Source organism: Neopsephotus bourkii, unplaced genomic scaffold (genome assembly GCF_033783945.1).
Source record: "Neopsephotus bourkii isolate Nb327-2 ecotype Australia unplaced genomic scaffold, CSIRO-AGI_Nbou_v1 NB_533, whole genome shotgun sequence".
NCBI lineage: Eukaryota > Metazoa > Chordata > Aves > Psittaciformes > Psittacidae > Neopsephotus > Neopsephotus bourkii.
In genome coordinates, this window is record NW_026901034.1 from 1,787,018 (window position 1) to 1,802,229 (window position 15,212).

The window sequence follows — 15,212 nt, forward strand, 5'->3', positions numbered from 1 at the left end:
TCTGACCTCAACTCCCCCTTATCCCATGTTCTCACAGCCCCAGAGCAGTGTAACAACTCACTGAAGTAAGACATGGAGCCACCTGTATTAAAAAAGTTTTTTATATATATAAAAAAAATAAAAAGTCACTACACTGTGTGTATCTGAACTGCTGCCAACTGCCACAGTAACTTCTAACCAGAGGAAAAGGCAGAGTCCAGTTCCAGTGTTCAATTCAGTGACGTCTCCTGCACATCTTGTACCTTGGTATTCAACGGTGTTTGTCAAGAGAAGATGTTCTCATGTTCACAGGCTGAAGATGTAGCCCAGGCGTGATGGGCTGAAGTCAGTGGAGGTGGCCAGCACAGATTTTATCATTGGCAAGAGAAGCAGATGCTGCTCTTGCAGCTTAGGTGCCAATAGGAAGGCCTAAATTAGGGCTTGCAATGAGAGACTGACTGCCCTTCCTTGTGTTGCTGCCTGGATCTAGTGTTCAAGTGAGTTGTGCTTTCCTTGAGGACATGTTAATGGAAACAGCAAGGAAGACTCTGAGAGACACAAAGTGAAGTGGAGGCAGCAGCTGGAGGAAGCAGTTCAACCACAGTTCCAGCAGAGACTAACAGTTCACAGAGATCACGTTACTGGAGCACTTGGCAGTGAAGCGTTAAGGCACAAAAGGAGGATTTTTTAGGGGAGGAAAACATGGCAGCTAGAGCCAAAGGCAATGGAGTTAAAAATCATCTGAGAGGTAGGTAAAACAGAAGGTCAGACCTACAGTGAGCCTTCATTTACCTCGACTGTATCCATAAAAATCTTGTATCAGTGCAGCAAATGGTATATACAAAGAGAAGGGAAGCACCAGCTAAGTGAGACAGTACCTGGCCAAAAGGAAAAGGCAGCACATCCTCAAAAAGGTCTTTCAAGTGGAAGAATCCAAACATAGTGTTCCAGCAAGTAACTTGAGAACCAAAGTTAATTCCTTTCATTTAGGGTACCAGGCCTCACAGTGAAGCAAGGGACATAACACGTTCATTCCTGTCACCAAGGAATAACTGGTGAGGTATGACAGAATTGAGTTATAACATTTCCTATGTGGAGAAGGATCTTAGTTTGCAGAGGATCAGACAATAGGGAATACTTTTAAAAGGCAAGGAAGGAAGTGACCCAGAAGTTCAGCTACAGGTTACAAAAGAGACATAAGCAAAGCTGAGGGGAAGGGCTCTTTTTGGAGGTACTGACAATTACTCACTATCATCCCTGTATGGCTACAACAGAAACACTGATTCCAGAAATCTCAGAAAAGAGCATGAGGAAATCAGAGGCTGAAGAAGCCCAAGTTGACCCTTTCTTCACTGTGTTCCGCCACGTTTTTCCTCTTTACTTGCCTTCTGTCACACTTGCCTGCGCCAGGCCTCGCACAGGCTGACTGTAAACATGGTTCCAGGTAGTGAGGCAGGTATGGCTCCTTGCTCCTGGCGCTGCCAACAGACAGTGCTGAGGTAGGTTTCAGAGGTACTCCAAGGCTGCCTTCTAAAGAAGACATAGGACTGGCACTGTTGACAGAAGAGTAGCCTGAGCTCCCTTCCAGGTTAGAATTTCTTGGGGTGAGATATGCTGAAAGGCTGTGAGTGTCATCCAGCAGCTTTGCCTCCCACAGGGGCACTCTGTGCCCACCCCACTCCACAGTTAAGTTGTCCTCATCGCTGGAGTCCTGACAGCAGTGCTCTGCAGGATCCATGTAAACCACTGTCATGTCCAGGATCCCACTAGGACTTGTCACTGTGGGATGGTGAAAAAAATAATTAGTTTTGATTTGGGCAACACCAGGCAGACATTCAAGCAGAAAAAAATCAACCAAGAGTGGAAATTTAATGTCTACCTACACATGGGAGGGTAGAGCACTAAATTCATCCTCATTTCATGGAATGGTTTTGGTTGGAAGAGACCTTAAAGCTCATCCAGTGACAATGCCCTGCCATGGGCAGGGACACCTTCCGATAGACCAGGTTGCTCCAAGCCCCATCCAACCTGGCCTTGAACACTGCCAGGGATGGGGCAGCCACAGCTTCTCTGGGCACCCTGTGCCAGCGCCTCAGCACCCTCACAGGGAAGAGCTTCTGCATAAGAGCTCATCTCAGTCTCCCCTCTGTCAGGTTAAAGCCATTTCCCCTTGTCTTATCACTACCTGCCCTTGTGAAAAGTCCCAATCTGAGTGGGAGAAAAGATACTGTTTTAACTGGAAAGGGACTTTTCACAAGGGCAGGTAGTGATAAGACCAAGAGCTGTTTAGAAAATAACAGCCAGTCCTAAAGTCAGCAAGATTTGTAATACAGCATGTCTAACTCAGTGGGACATCACATATTGTCCACTATCAGCAGGACCTGCAAACAGGCTCCCTTTGAAATGCTGAGCAGCTACAGACGCTTTATCACACTCTGAAGAGAACAGCTATATACCTCTAAAACAGTTCAACAGTTACAACCACGGGTGCAGGGGGAATGTTTTTTCCAACTGGTCTTCAGCTGAAAGTTCAGGCTTCTGTTGCCTGATAAAGTTTTAATTCTCATCTGCTTTTATAAAGGAGAACAAACCCCTCACCATCTCCATCTCTCTCGCCTTCGCTTTCCTGATCACCTTCATAACCAGAGCAGGAATCTAAACTCCAGTCTAGGAAGTTATCTAGAAGACTTTCCTCCTGGGTGGATAGCTCTGCTGTGGGTGTAGTCACAAAGCTGCCTCTGTCATCCTGAATGCTGTCTTCCCTCCTCCTGTAGCAAGGAAATCCACAAGTCACACATTAAAAGCCAAGTCCTCTCTTCTGTCTCTTTTCACAGGTATGACAAGGTAAGATTTATCATATTTAAGAATGAAACCTCAGGATACCAGAGGAGGAAAAGCTCATGATGATCTTCAGCAACATTTACAGTGAGGAGTTATACTGGCCTTTTAGTTCTCTTGCCAGAGGGAGAGCTTAGGAAAGTCTGAATTTCCACCACATTTGTATGCAAGGGATTGGGCTCTGGGTCCTCCTGTTTCACACCCAGCACTGAACAGAGCTGGCTGTAACTCATCATCTGAAAAATCGAAGAGCCAGTAAGAATTAGACCATGAGATTCCCATGAAGAATAAATAGCCAGGAGGAGGCTATTTATTTTCCAAGAGAAATCTATCCCAGTGAGTTCTTGCCACATGTACTCAAACAGAGCAGTTAATGTCCCACAGATCAAGGTTAAAGCTACCACTTTAGATATCTTTAAATGTCTGAAGTTAGAACCCACTTCCCATTATTTACATCTTATCACATCCTGCTGTATGGTAGCTTTGCTCTAGGTATCAGACATCAGCAAAGACAGACCAAGAGCTCACTCACCTTCTCCTTGCCTATCTCTTCATAACGCTCATCCTCAAATCGTTGTTTCACTGCAGTTAAGGACACCTGCCTATAATCCTTTGGGACATCATCATGGAAGCTGGAAAGAAATATTAAAGCCCCAATCTTAGAATGGATTATATGAAACAACGTTAACAAACCCTGCCAATTCAAGTGCTCCCAGCTCCCTCTGTCCATCTCAACTCTGTGCTAAGTTAGTTGGTGTTTCAGCAGAGCTACTAAGCAGCTAGCTAGGACACTTGGTTTCTAAGCATATGAGAATCTAATTCATTTTCTGTTCCTGAGAATAATCAAAATATTTGCCTTGTACTCTTGTAAAACGAGCTACTTTTGCTCCTGGAACTCCTGAAGCTCCCCAATAAGCCAGTTTCAGTCTTCTGAAAATGAGCTGTTTGGCAAGCTGAAAACTGTGAAGCCTTGAGGAGTATAAAACCCAGAGCCACTACCAGATGGTAGAAATAGAAGAGCTGTCCCTGAGCTGTCCCAATTCCCCCTTGTGCCTTGTGTCAGGGGAAACAAGGCAGTTTGCCAAAGCCACCTCTGCCACTGGGAGGGCTGACCCTATTGGTGCAGCATGTCTGCAAGAGCTGGAATCCAAGTACAAATGTGCCCTCCCAAAAGAGTTCCAAAATTATTACCACTTTTGGTAGAGGCTTAGGACACAGGGCAGCAGGTCTTCAAGGGAGAAACCAGTGCACTCAGACAGCTGGCTGGTCCAGGGGTGTGCTGGGAAGAGAACACACATTACAATTGCACAGAGCTTAGCAGTTCTGTAATCAGAGACATGTTTTTAAGGGATAAAGATCATGATCTTTACAAGCTTATCCCTGTACATAGTTCATAATTAGCTTCAAGGGTAGGTTTATCTGCCAAACTGAAGTTATACCTAAGTATAGAAATCTTAAGCCTCGTTTAAACACAAAGCTTGCATAGTCTGACACTCATTACAGCTATTAAGAGGTAAACCAGACTAAACTCAGCTCTTCATTCTGAAATCTTATACCTGGTGTCCTCCCCCAGCCAAGTGATTGGGACTTATTGTCTAAAGACTAAGCAAACCCCAAAACCCTAAAGGCTTTCTAAAGAGTCAAAGCAGGCTGACATCCCATGCTGAGCTCCACTTAAGGCTAGGTTTGTTACCTTGCCTGTGTAGTACTTTAGCCAGCAGCAGCGCTGCAGCTGCCACCCGAGCTGGAGAATACACACAAAGGCTGGTGTTTAAGAGTGACAGTTCGCAAATGAAGCTGTAAAGGTGAAGAGTTCTTCTCTCCAGTGAGCCAATGTTTGACAATACTTCTTTGTAGTCCACAATGGTAGGTATCTAGTGCAGAGAGGAGAACAGAGGTTGGGAATATGAGACAAGCACTGAGTATTTAGAACAGTTGTTTATAGGAGATGCTGTTCTCATTACATCATGACTTTTTGTTTGTTTTTCTAACTACTACACTGACATTGAAACATTCTTCAGCAAAAGAATAAACAGCTTAAGTTTTAACCTCTACAGAAAGGCAGAGGGTTTTGTATCTGCATGCTCTGAAATACAGATGGTCCCCACAGTTGATAGAGAACACTCACATAAAACCAACCTCTTAGATAAGGAGAATGGCTAATTGCAATAGCCTGACTTCACCAGCAGCCCAAGGGGTGAAATACTCCGTCCACTTTCCAAACTCACCCTTATCTTTCCTTCTAGGGCAGAGATGATCTCGCCCATCATTCGGACCAAGTCTTCATATTTGTAAGTGTTGTCTGTGAGCCACACAGCTTCCCGGATTGTCAGGATCTCTTTGCTGATGAAACTGCAGTAGGAACAGTCAGCCCCAGAAGAAAGTGAATGTGTACACCTGTACACTGATTTTTTTGTGGCAGATAAATGCACCCAAGATGACCAAAGAGTTAAACAACTTTGTAAGCTACTTTCCCAGGAAAGAAAGAACATCAGCTCTTAATTTATTTCACCTTTAAGCTGGAACCACCTACTACAATGTTCTGAATTCCTCATTTATGAAACATTCCCTAGGTTAAGATGCAAGATATTAAGGAAACAATCACAGAAGAATAATTTTACACTACAACATGTGGTTCATCTCAGCAGACTACGCAACATCGCTGCTGCAGTTGTTCCTTATGAGTAACCCACTCACGCTAATGTGGCATGAAAGACTTCAGTTGCTGACTGAATGCATTTAGACCATATTTTTAAATATGAAAAAATCCACCACTATGGATTTTTTAATATTTAAAAACATGTTCAAGGAGTTACATTGTGCCTCACTTGCAGTGACTATGTTTGTATGTGAACACAGCTCAAGCAGCAGTCAGTGTAGAAGAAAGTCTTTCCAGCACTATTATCAGCAGGGGAGAGGAAGTTTGAGCTGCAGAAATGAATTTGAATGATCCCAACAAGCACCTCTGTTCACCAGTCAGAACCCTACCGAGTGCAAATGACCATGCAGGCTATTCCCAAAAGCTGGAGTCGAGCCCGAGGTACAGGTCTCAGCTTCAAGTAACGATCCACACATCCCACTGTCATGTGAAGGCATAGGCTAGAGAAGTCTTTCATGGTAGCCACTTCCACCAGCCAGTCAATCAGGATGTACCTAGACAGGAAAGAGACATAATCTGCATAGTTAGAAGCCATTCAAAGCATGCTGAGCAACCTCCCCATTCCTCATGACCAAGTCCCTTCTCCACTCCAAAGTTCCAAGCCAGAAAATTGCACCAGAAGAACTATCAGAAAAATGACAAGCTGCACTGAGATAAGGATTTAAAACCAGAGGCCTGTTAGACTCTGAAGGTCAACAGGCTTAAGATGTCTGTGAAATGGAATTAGAAACTGTCCTACAATAGGTGCTTGCACAAGGAAAATGTAAGGCACATCAGTTGGGAGGCTAAATACCGCTTACGATAACTAGAGAGTAATTGTAACTCCAACAAGCCAAACAGTGCCTCCAGTTCTTGGTTAGTACTGACAAATGCAAGAACTTAAGAGTCCAGAAAAAACTCTCACACCCTCATTTCAGGTCTTCATCAGGGCTTGACATAAGGGCTCTGGTACTTCCTCTGTGAAATACCATGTGTTTCTCTGATTGTACAGGATGCATCACAGAAGAGCAAAGCAAAAAACTTCTATCTTCCCACAGACCTTGTTGTAGATTTGTCTCCCTCTGCAGACATAGAGGGAAACAGGCAACAGATTCTGCTGTGTGGCTTGACTCCTGGATCTGGGTTTTTACCTCATTGTTTCATTCATTCCTTTCTGCACAGTGAAGATACTTTGCTTGTTGATAGGGCGAGAAGCTTGAAAGATTTGAGACACCATTTCACTGGAAGATTTTGCTTCTAATCCTAGTTGGTTTCCATTACCACAAGCTTTGGCTAAAGCTATCTGTAGGAGAGAGAACACAAAAGAAAGTTTGTTGTTTGTTTTTTATCAAATGCAAACTAAGTAAGGCAGGACAGGATCCTGTAATTTTCCTGCTGAAATTAGAAAGCAAACATGACAAACTACTTGGATCAGTAGATCTTAAGTTTGGCTTCAACTTGAACACACATTATTTGGGGCAGGCTTTTAAGTGCATCAAAAGATGTGTCTTTACTCAGACACCACCAGGGAAGGGAAAAAGTTACAACTTTACCAGAGGCCAGCTGTATTTTCCAAAAGACTGGGACCCACAGAGTAAATATATACACACAGAGATACTACTCAGCAATTTTGACCCTGCTTCTAAAGGGAGGAGTCTAAACCTACAGTGGCCACATAGAAAGACCAAATAAAGTCTGTTTTCCTGGGAAAAGTCAGTCTTACCTGTGCTTCCCAGCAGCCCTTTGCTGCAAAGTCTCTTAGTTTCCTGAGACTTTGGAGGTATCTGCCAGGATCTGACATCTATAGAGAGGAATGCAAACAGATTTTAAACCCCATCACCTTTACACAATGAAGAGGACTGTAGTACTAATATCCAGAGAAAAGTCTCTTCTTGTGGGTTCTTGGATTAGTTCACAAACAGCCAAACACTATGACAAGGCTGTTTTTTAAGGACTGGCTGCAATTCTTGTCCAAGGTCTCACAGGAATGAGACAGATCACTTGGGATTCCAACAGGAGAGCTTTGGCAGATTTACTGCTGATCATGCAAGCATCCTCCCCTCTCCTGTTCCCCAGTGAGTCATATCATCACTAGCCAGCAGTCAGTAATAAAAGAACTCTGCTTGCATCTTGGCTACAACTGCTTGTAGACCCACTTTAAACACTGAGGCAGACACAAACCTCATTTAAGATAGTTTTTGGTGCTCTCTTTGTTTATGAAGGAGGTAAGTTCTGAGGAACAGCAATTTCCTTCTGTGTACACTCATACATAACAGATCTAGAAGCTACAGCAAAGAAACTGTTTTGGGAAGAAAACATACTACTTACAGCAGCCTTTTTGTTGCTTTCCCAAAGGAGGTAGGAGCTGTTTAAACAACCCTGCTTGGAAGATTCTTCAAACATTTCGAGGGATTCTTTTCTTTTTTCTTCATCCTAAGAACAAAAGGCACAATGATATTTTTGCTGTCCAACCAACCAGATGCCAGGTCTCAATACTCCAGAACCCACTGAAAGCTACAGAGCAGAACTAACCAGTTACAAGTCCCCTTCACACTATGAGGGATGAGCTCCCACATCCACTTGGTGCTGCCATTGGAAGTTCCAGGCTCAGGAAGCCTGCAGTGGTTTCCCTCAGCAAGACAAAACTTTTTGGCTTGTTTGCCACTGAAGAACTGGGTTTTTTGGATATGCACTACAACTGGAAGACTTCCTTTCAGACCTGAACACACTGCAAGCCCATGATCAAGCCAAAATTAATTTCACTGTTTGCAGAATCCAATAAACTAAGTTGATGATGTTCCTTTAAAAAAAAAGCCCAACAAATTTTAAACTCATGAGAGCAGAATTTCCTAAGCTACTTGAGGAATATAAGAGCATTTTGCTGATTATTTGTTTTTAAATCAACGTACGCAGCATTAGCACCACCAAAAAAATGTACCCGAACACATCAAACCAGAAACACTGCTCACCTCAAAGAGACTCAAGATCTTGGCCAAGCAGTGGAGAATAGATCCTTTTTCAGCCTGAAGAAAGCAATTGAGATGAAGTATTGTTAAAGATAAAGAACAGTGGCAATTTTTGCTAGTAATTCCAGAGTACAGTATTATTTGCCTTTCAATCATTCCTCCCCTTTTCTTTCCCCAATGTTTTGTTACCTATGAGACCTTAGTGTCTCTCTCAGGAGACACAGTACAGGCCTCTGGCACTCATGATATACCACCAAGTGTGGTTTGGCAATAAATTCATTAAAATGATTGATCCACAGTCATTTAAGCAACAAGAGCATAGGAGCAACTTGGGGAAACAAAATACATCTTCTGAAATAACCAGATGCCTATGTTAAAGTCAAAGAAATCTTACTTTCTCCAACTGACACACTGCTTTGAGACTCTCATAGACCACAGCTTTACAACAGCTTCCACTCAGGGACCAGGGAGGACGGATGAAAAGCCAGATAAATGGAGCTGCAGACACATTCAGACGCTCTGCCAGGCTGAAGAAATGGGATGCCTTTAATCCATTCACTTCCGCACGGCCCTCATCAGAGATGGACACTGAACAAAACCAGCCAGAAATCATTTACAGTATATTCACAATGCCTGCTTAGGATTTAGTCAGGCCAAGTCAGACAAAAGGATAGAATTAGGTAAAGACTGATCAGCATCTTCCTTTTAGAGCCTTAAAAGTCATGCAGATGGCAAGAAAAATCTCTCTGCAATCAGTCTTTGGGAATATAAAACCCTAAGTTGGGGAGGGAGGTGGTTCTGCAAATATCAGCAGCCAAAGCGATGTTAATTCCTGTTAGTGTACGAACTGGTACAAAAGCCACTTGCCTTGCAGGTACCTTCTCTTACATTTATCACATGAGGTAAGTAACCAAGTCTGATCATTTTATAAAGGAGAACTTCTAAACATGAAATCACAAGCTATGCATTGACTTCTCTAGAAGAGCTGTGCACTATACTATCACTTAACACCTAGCAGTTTAGTGGGCAGTGCTAAAGCTGCACTGAAGAGGTGTCACAGTAAATGAGACCCAACCACCCACGGAACACAGCAGACTGGCCCTCCACATCACTGCTGTAGAATTGCTTACAAAACCACCAGTGTTTGAGATACAGGAGAAATAGCTTTGCAAGCAGCCAGCAAAAGTGCCAGCTTTATGATGAGACAGTCTCATCTGTACCTACAAATAAGTCTGTAGCTCATCTACGTTTCCTTCTGTTGTGCCATCTTCCCCCAAAACCCAAGTACAAGCTTCCCCACTTACAGCCTTCATTGTACAGGTATGCTATGCCCAGCTTCACAGCAGCTTCAAAGTTACCCCTTTCAGCAGCCCTGAATGGGGAATAAAGAAGATACTTGAGGTTGACATCAGGAGGTGCCTCCAAGCCCACATTCTCAAACAAGTTACTTCAGTAGAGGACAGGATGTCACCTGGTGGTCAGCAACCCTAAGGACTGTTACTACAGAAGTTAGACTCAAGTTACTCTGAGGCTTTTCTTGCTGCAATCCTTTTGTATGCCCACATCCAGGATAATTTAACAATTCACAGGAATGGTTTCTCATTCCCATGCAACACCTGAAACAACAGAATGCAGTAACATCTTTTGGTTCCTGTACCCTCAAGGACATGCATCAATCCCTTGAAGTCCTCCCTTGCAAACTGATGTGACATAAGCAGTCTTCTCCAGAAGGAACATAATACACACATAGTGTGAATCATAACAACTATCATGACATTTAAACTGAGAGATGCCCTTCAAATCAAGTGGATAGAGACATTCTCAATCCTTCTTAAGCACATTCATTGTCCTTTCAAACCTTACTCATTTTAATACTGTAATGTGCCCACTTTTCAATACACTTTTGTGAGCAAGAACTGCACAAACCAATTTAGACTCAGAAATATGGTTGTGCTCTTCAGCCTCTGATGTCACTTGCACATTCATATGAACACACCAGTAGCAGGTTTTAGTTAATGTGCTATCTTCCCTTAAATATTAGTGCCCTTAAAGAGAAATAACTTCAGTATATGTAATGGGCTCTGCTCCAGTTAGAGGCAGCAGTTATAAGCTGCAATTTTGACATGAAATCAACAACCCTTTATCACCCTGAGCAAGGACTTCTACAAAAAGGGAAGGTCAGATCCTCCACTGATAGTGAGGACTTACTGGAATTGTGTATCTACCTTTAAAAAACAGCCTCTTCTATGAGGTCAGACAAATCTGATTCTTAAAGCTTACCTTTCAAACATTTGCAGATTGCCTGGAGAAGGCCATATTTCTTGGAAACTTGCACATGCCCAAACACTAGCATGATTATCCACAAGGTATTTAAGATGTGAATGCACCTGCAAAGGGGGAGTGTACATAAGAATTACTAAAATAAAAGGACCAACAGAAAAACAGTTCTTTGCAATTTGATTTCAGACAGGTATCAAATTAGTTATAAGTTACAACCCCATGCAATGCTCCAGGCTTGAGGAAGAGCGGCTGGAAAGCTGCCCTTGGAAAAGGACCTGGGGTGCTGACTGACGGAGCTGAACATGAGCCAGCTTGTGCTCCCAGGCAGCCAAAAAGTCAACAGCACCCTGGCCTGTACCAGCACAGCTGTGGCAGCAGAACCAGGGCAGTGACTGTCACCGTGTACTGGGCACTGGGTGAGCCTGCACCTCTAATCCTATGTTCAGTCCTGAGCCCCCCACTACAAGAGAGACATTGAGGTGCTGGAGCGTGTCCAGAGAAGGGCAATGGAGCTGGTGAAGGGTCTGGAGCACAAGTGTGATGAGGAACGGCTGAGGGAACTGCGGGGGTTTAGTCTGGAGATGAGAAGGCTCAGGGGGGACCTCATTGCTCTCTGCAGCTACCTGAAAGGAGGATGGGGCCAGGAGGTGGCTGGTCTCTGCTCTCAAGTAACAAAGGGTAGAACAAGAGGAAACAGCCTCATGTTGTATTACGGGAGGGTTGGACTGGATATTAGGAAGAGTTTCTTCCCCAAAGGCTGTTCAGGCATTGGAACAGGCTGCCCAGGGCAGTGGTGGAATCACTATCCCTGGAAGCGTTTACAAACTGTATAGATGAGGCCCTTAGTGACATGATTTAGTGATGGCCTTGGCAGTGCTGGGGAATGGTTGGACTTGATGATCTTAAAGGTCTTTCCCAACCCAGCTGATTCCATGATCCTAATCATAACTTGTTACCTGCCTAATCCCCATTAAGGCCAAGCCAAAACAGTTTGTTCAGCCACAGTCATCTAGTAGGACAATTCCCATAAAAAATTTACATAGAGCACTCAAATGTTAATCTTCTTCAGACGGAGTCCTGAGAAATAAAACTGCTACTGGGGTAGCAAAAACCTAATTACTGCACGTATGATGCTTTGGTTCTCCTCAGGTTTATTCTGACATGAGAAGCCACCCTTTCCCCTGTGCAGTCCTGGCTCCTAAAGGCAGAGACCAGCCGTGGTGCAGGACAGAGGGGAAGCAGTAGTGGACTCACAGCTCTGACTGAGAGGATGTCCTCAGCAGGAAGGCCTTTCAGAACATGGAACAGAACATCCTCAGGCAGGCTTAACAACGTCAGGACTCGAGGCCGCTTTCTTATCCTTCGCTTTGAAGGGAAAGAAAAACACCTGGAACATCTACAGTGAATCACTAGAAAATAAAACCAGGAGACACCTCTGTTAGTGATGGAACAGTACAAGGAGAAAATACACTACAGAGCACGCACATACCTAAATACATGTTTACTTCAGTACCTATTTACTGCAGCACAGGACACTTCTTCAAACATACTAATCACAGAAGTTTAGCATGGGTCATGTAATGCTGTTAAGACTGAGCCACAGAGCAGCAAGTGCCCCCTTCAGTTTAGTTAATTAAGCTGAGGGGCTCAGAAGGGATGGCTCATGCTTGAGTTCTCTTCACCAAAAAGCCCTTTATGCCCGTTTGACTGTGTTTAGTTAACCTGTCACTACCGCAACTTCATTTACCTACCATAAGCCCAACTTTTCTTTCTCATTTGATAGCAGTCACAAACTGCAGAGCCCACAGACAATTTATTCAAAGCAGAATTGCTGCATCAGACTCAATTACTTAATACTGGGATTTCAGTTTGCAAAGGGGAGGTCAGCTGGGTTGTCAGCAGGTTCCTTAACAGGAGCCTGCAGATTCCATAAGGGTCCATGAGCCATGTCTACCACTGAGCTAATACATGTTTTCCTGTTCATACATGCTATTAATGTCCTTGGCACATCAGGTTTAATGAAATGAACCACCAGCCTGACACAAAATAGTACCCAGCATCTCACAAGCAGCACATTACCGGTTACCTGTCTTTGATTGAAAAGCTATCCCCATGAAAATAGAAACTTTTAGATGTGTGCAAGGCAGAACACTGCTGTCCTTCGCATCCACTTCCACTTTCTGGAGCAAACTTCAGCACCACTATTGCCATGGAAAAGGAATGGACTTCCACACTGGTATGCCAGCTATACCAAAATGAACATCCAAATGACTGGGGGGCATGGGGTACTTGGGCAACTCAGGGATGAGAAAATTTAGTTGCAAAGGCCAGGAAGTCACACAGGAAAATTCTCAAGTTGCTGCCTCCCCAAACCGGAGTGGTTGGGGGTGGAAGAGCCCTGCGGAGCTCACTCAGCTGGGTCCAGGTTTGGAAACCTGCAGATTCCACAAGGGCTCTGGGCAACTTGCACCGTCTTGAGCCTAAAACCTGCTTTCTCCTGTGTTTAAATGGGCTTCCCACCTATCCATTTGAGCCCAACAGCCGAGATCCATCTTACCTGCAGCTCCAACGTAACCTACATTCCTCAATACCCACTTGCGGAGCTGGAAGCACTAAAGCGCTCCCCGCTAGGTACTGCCGCGGCTCCTCCAGCGAGGCTGAGGGAAAAGCGCGGCCTCACTCACCGACACCCCGGCGAGGCGGCAGAACCCTGAGCAGCGTGGCCCGGGCTGACCGGAGCCCCCCGGCCACTTCCCCCCATCCAATTCCCCCTTTCCCGCCGCCGCTGTTTGAATTTCGGCGCGCAGCCGCCACAGCCGCCGCCGGCCTCTCAGCTCGCCCAGGAGCCGCAGCGGAGCCCGCGCAATGCGCGCTCCCCCGGGGCGCAGCCCTTCTGCTCCTGCCGCGTTCAGAGCGAGCCCAGAGAGGGGTGAGAAAGCCGCGGAGCGGCCGGCGCTCCTCAGAGCTGCAGAGGATGGATGGAGGGGGATGGAGGGGGATGGAGGGGGAGAGAGTGGGAGAGAGTGGGATGGAGGGGGAAGGAGGGAGGGGGATGGAGGGAGGGGGAGAGAGGGAGGAAGCAGCACCCCAGAACGAGCGGACCGGCCCGCACTCACCGCCAGCCTTCATCGCGGTGCGTCCCTAGGCACCAGACACCAGCAGCCACCGCTCCCGAACCGGCTCCGACTGAGGGACGACGGGGGGGGGCGGGGCATCCAGCGAGAGGCCACGCCCCCCCCCCCTCCGGCCACGCCCTCTATTTGCCTCTCAGTGAGGGACAAAGGCGGCTCTGGTGGCGCGCCACGGCCCCCGAGGCCGCCTCCCGCCCGCGATTGGCTCTGCTCTGCTGAGCGACGCCTACCGGCAGCGCGCACTTTTTTTTTAAACACACCACGGGCTGTGATTGGACTGCGAGGATGCGAATTCGAATCGGGACAGTTGGCGGTTCGAGCTGCCCGGATCATGCGTGTGAGTGTTTTGCCATGGCAGCGATGGCGCGGACGTTCCCCTCAGGGCTGCCTTGAACACTGCCAGGGATGGAGCATTCACAACCTCCCTGGGTAACCTATTCCAGTGCCTCACCACCCTAACAGGGAAGAATTTCTTCCTTATATCCAATCTAAACTTCCCCTGTTTAAGTTTTAACCCGTTACCCCTTGTCCTATCACTACAGTCCCTAATGAAGAGTCCATCCCCAGCACCCCTATAGGCCCCCTCCAGATACTGGAAGGCTGCTATGAGGTCTCCACGCAGCCTTCTCTTCTCCAGGCTGAAGAGCCCCAACTTTCTCAGCCGATCTTCATATGGGAGGTGCTCCAGTCCCCTGATCATCCTCGTGGCCCTCCTCTGGACTTGTTCCAACAGATCCATGTCCTTTTTATGTTGAGAACACCAGAACTGCACACAATACTCCAAGTGAGGTCTCAGGAGAGCAGAGTAGAGGGGCAGGATCACCTCCTTCGACCTGCTGGTCACGCTCCTTTTGATGCAGCCCAGGATACGGTTGGCTTTCTGGGCCGCAAGCGCACACTGAAGCCGGCTCATGTTCATTTTCTCATCGACCAGCACCCCCAAGTCCTTCTCCACAGGACTGCTCTGAATCTCTTCTCTGCCCAGCCTGTAGCTGTGCCTGGGGTTGCTCCGACCCAGGTGTAGGACCTTGCACTTGGCATGGTTAAACTTTGTGAGGTTGGCATCAGCCCACCTCACAAGCGTGTCAAGGTCCCTCTGGATGGCATCCCTTCCCTCCAGCGTATCAACCGAACCACACAGCTTGGTGTCATCGGCAAAGTTGCTTGTGCTTTATTTCCAACTATTTGCAGCCTGAGTATCTGCGGCATAAGGGTGTCAGTGCTGGAGCAAGAGCAGCAGGGAGAATGTGCCTGCTAGAGGAAGACATTGGGGCTGTCCAAGCAGCACCTTGAATCCTGTGTTCAGTTCTGGATTCCTTGCTACTAGAGAGATATTGATGATCTTAAAGGTCTTTTCCAATACAGTTAATTCCATGGTTC

The 15,212-nt window shown here is 46.0% G+C and overlaps 1 protein-coding gene across 2 annotated transcripts; it reads right to left on the reverse strand.

Moving 5' to 3' along the window:
- Positions 1-1,186: 1,186 nt before the first annotated feature.
- Positions 1,187-13,853, reverse strand: CCNF (cyclin F). Of its 2 annotated transcripts, none has more exons than XM_061350782.1 (17): positions 13,818-13,853; positions 11,956-12,110; positions 10,702-10,808; positions 9,726-9,793; positions 8,816-9,009; positions 8,425-8,478; positions 7,784-7,888; positions 7,179-7,256; positions 6,607-6,758; positions 5,806-5,970; positions 5,046-5,169; positions 4,511-4,691; positions 4,009-4,096; positions 3,350-3,449; positions 2,923-3,053; positions 2,578-2,747; positions 1,187-1,758 (listed from the first exon to the last, which is right to left on the reverse strand). In XM_061350782.1, exons 1-17 carry the CDS (start codon positions 13,828-13,830, stop codon positions 1,295-1,297), a joined length of 2,349 nt encoding a protein of 782 aa, XP_061206766.1. In that variant the 5' UTR covers positions 13,831-13,853; the 3' UTR covers positions 1,187-1,294. The 2 variants fall into 2 exon arrangements, with proteins under 2 accessions (XP_061206766.1, XP_061206767.1); XM_061350783.1 differs by lacking the exon at positions 13,818-13,853 and adding an exon at positions 13,297-13,433.
- Between the last annotated feature and the right edge of the window lie 1,359 nt (positions 13,854-15,212).

Excerpts from the sequence above, each read along its gene's own strand:
- CCNF (XM_061350782.1), bottom strand. Across the intron at positions 7,889-8,424 it reads AGATCTTGAGTCTCTTTGAG|GATGAAGAAAAAAGAAAAGA; the intron begins GTGAGCAGTGTT and ends TTTTGTTCTTAG. Across the intron at positions 6,759-7,178 it reads AGGGCTGCTGGGAAGCACAG|ATAGCTTTAGCCAAAGCTTG; the intron begins GTAAGACTGACT and ends TCTCTCCTACAG.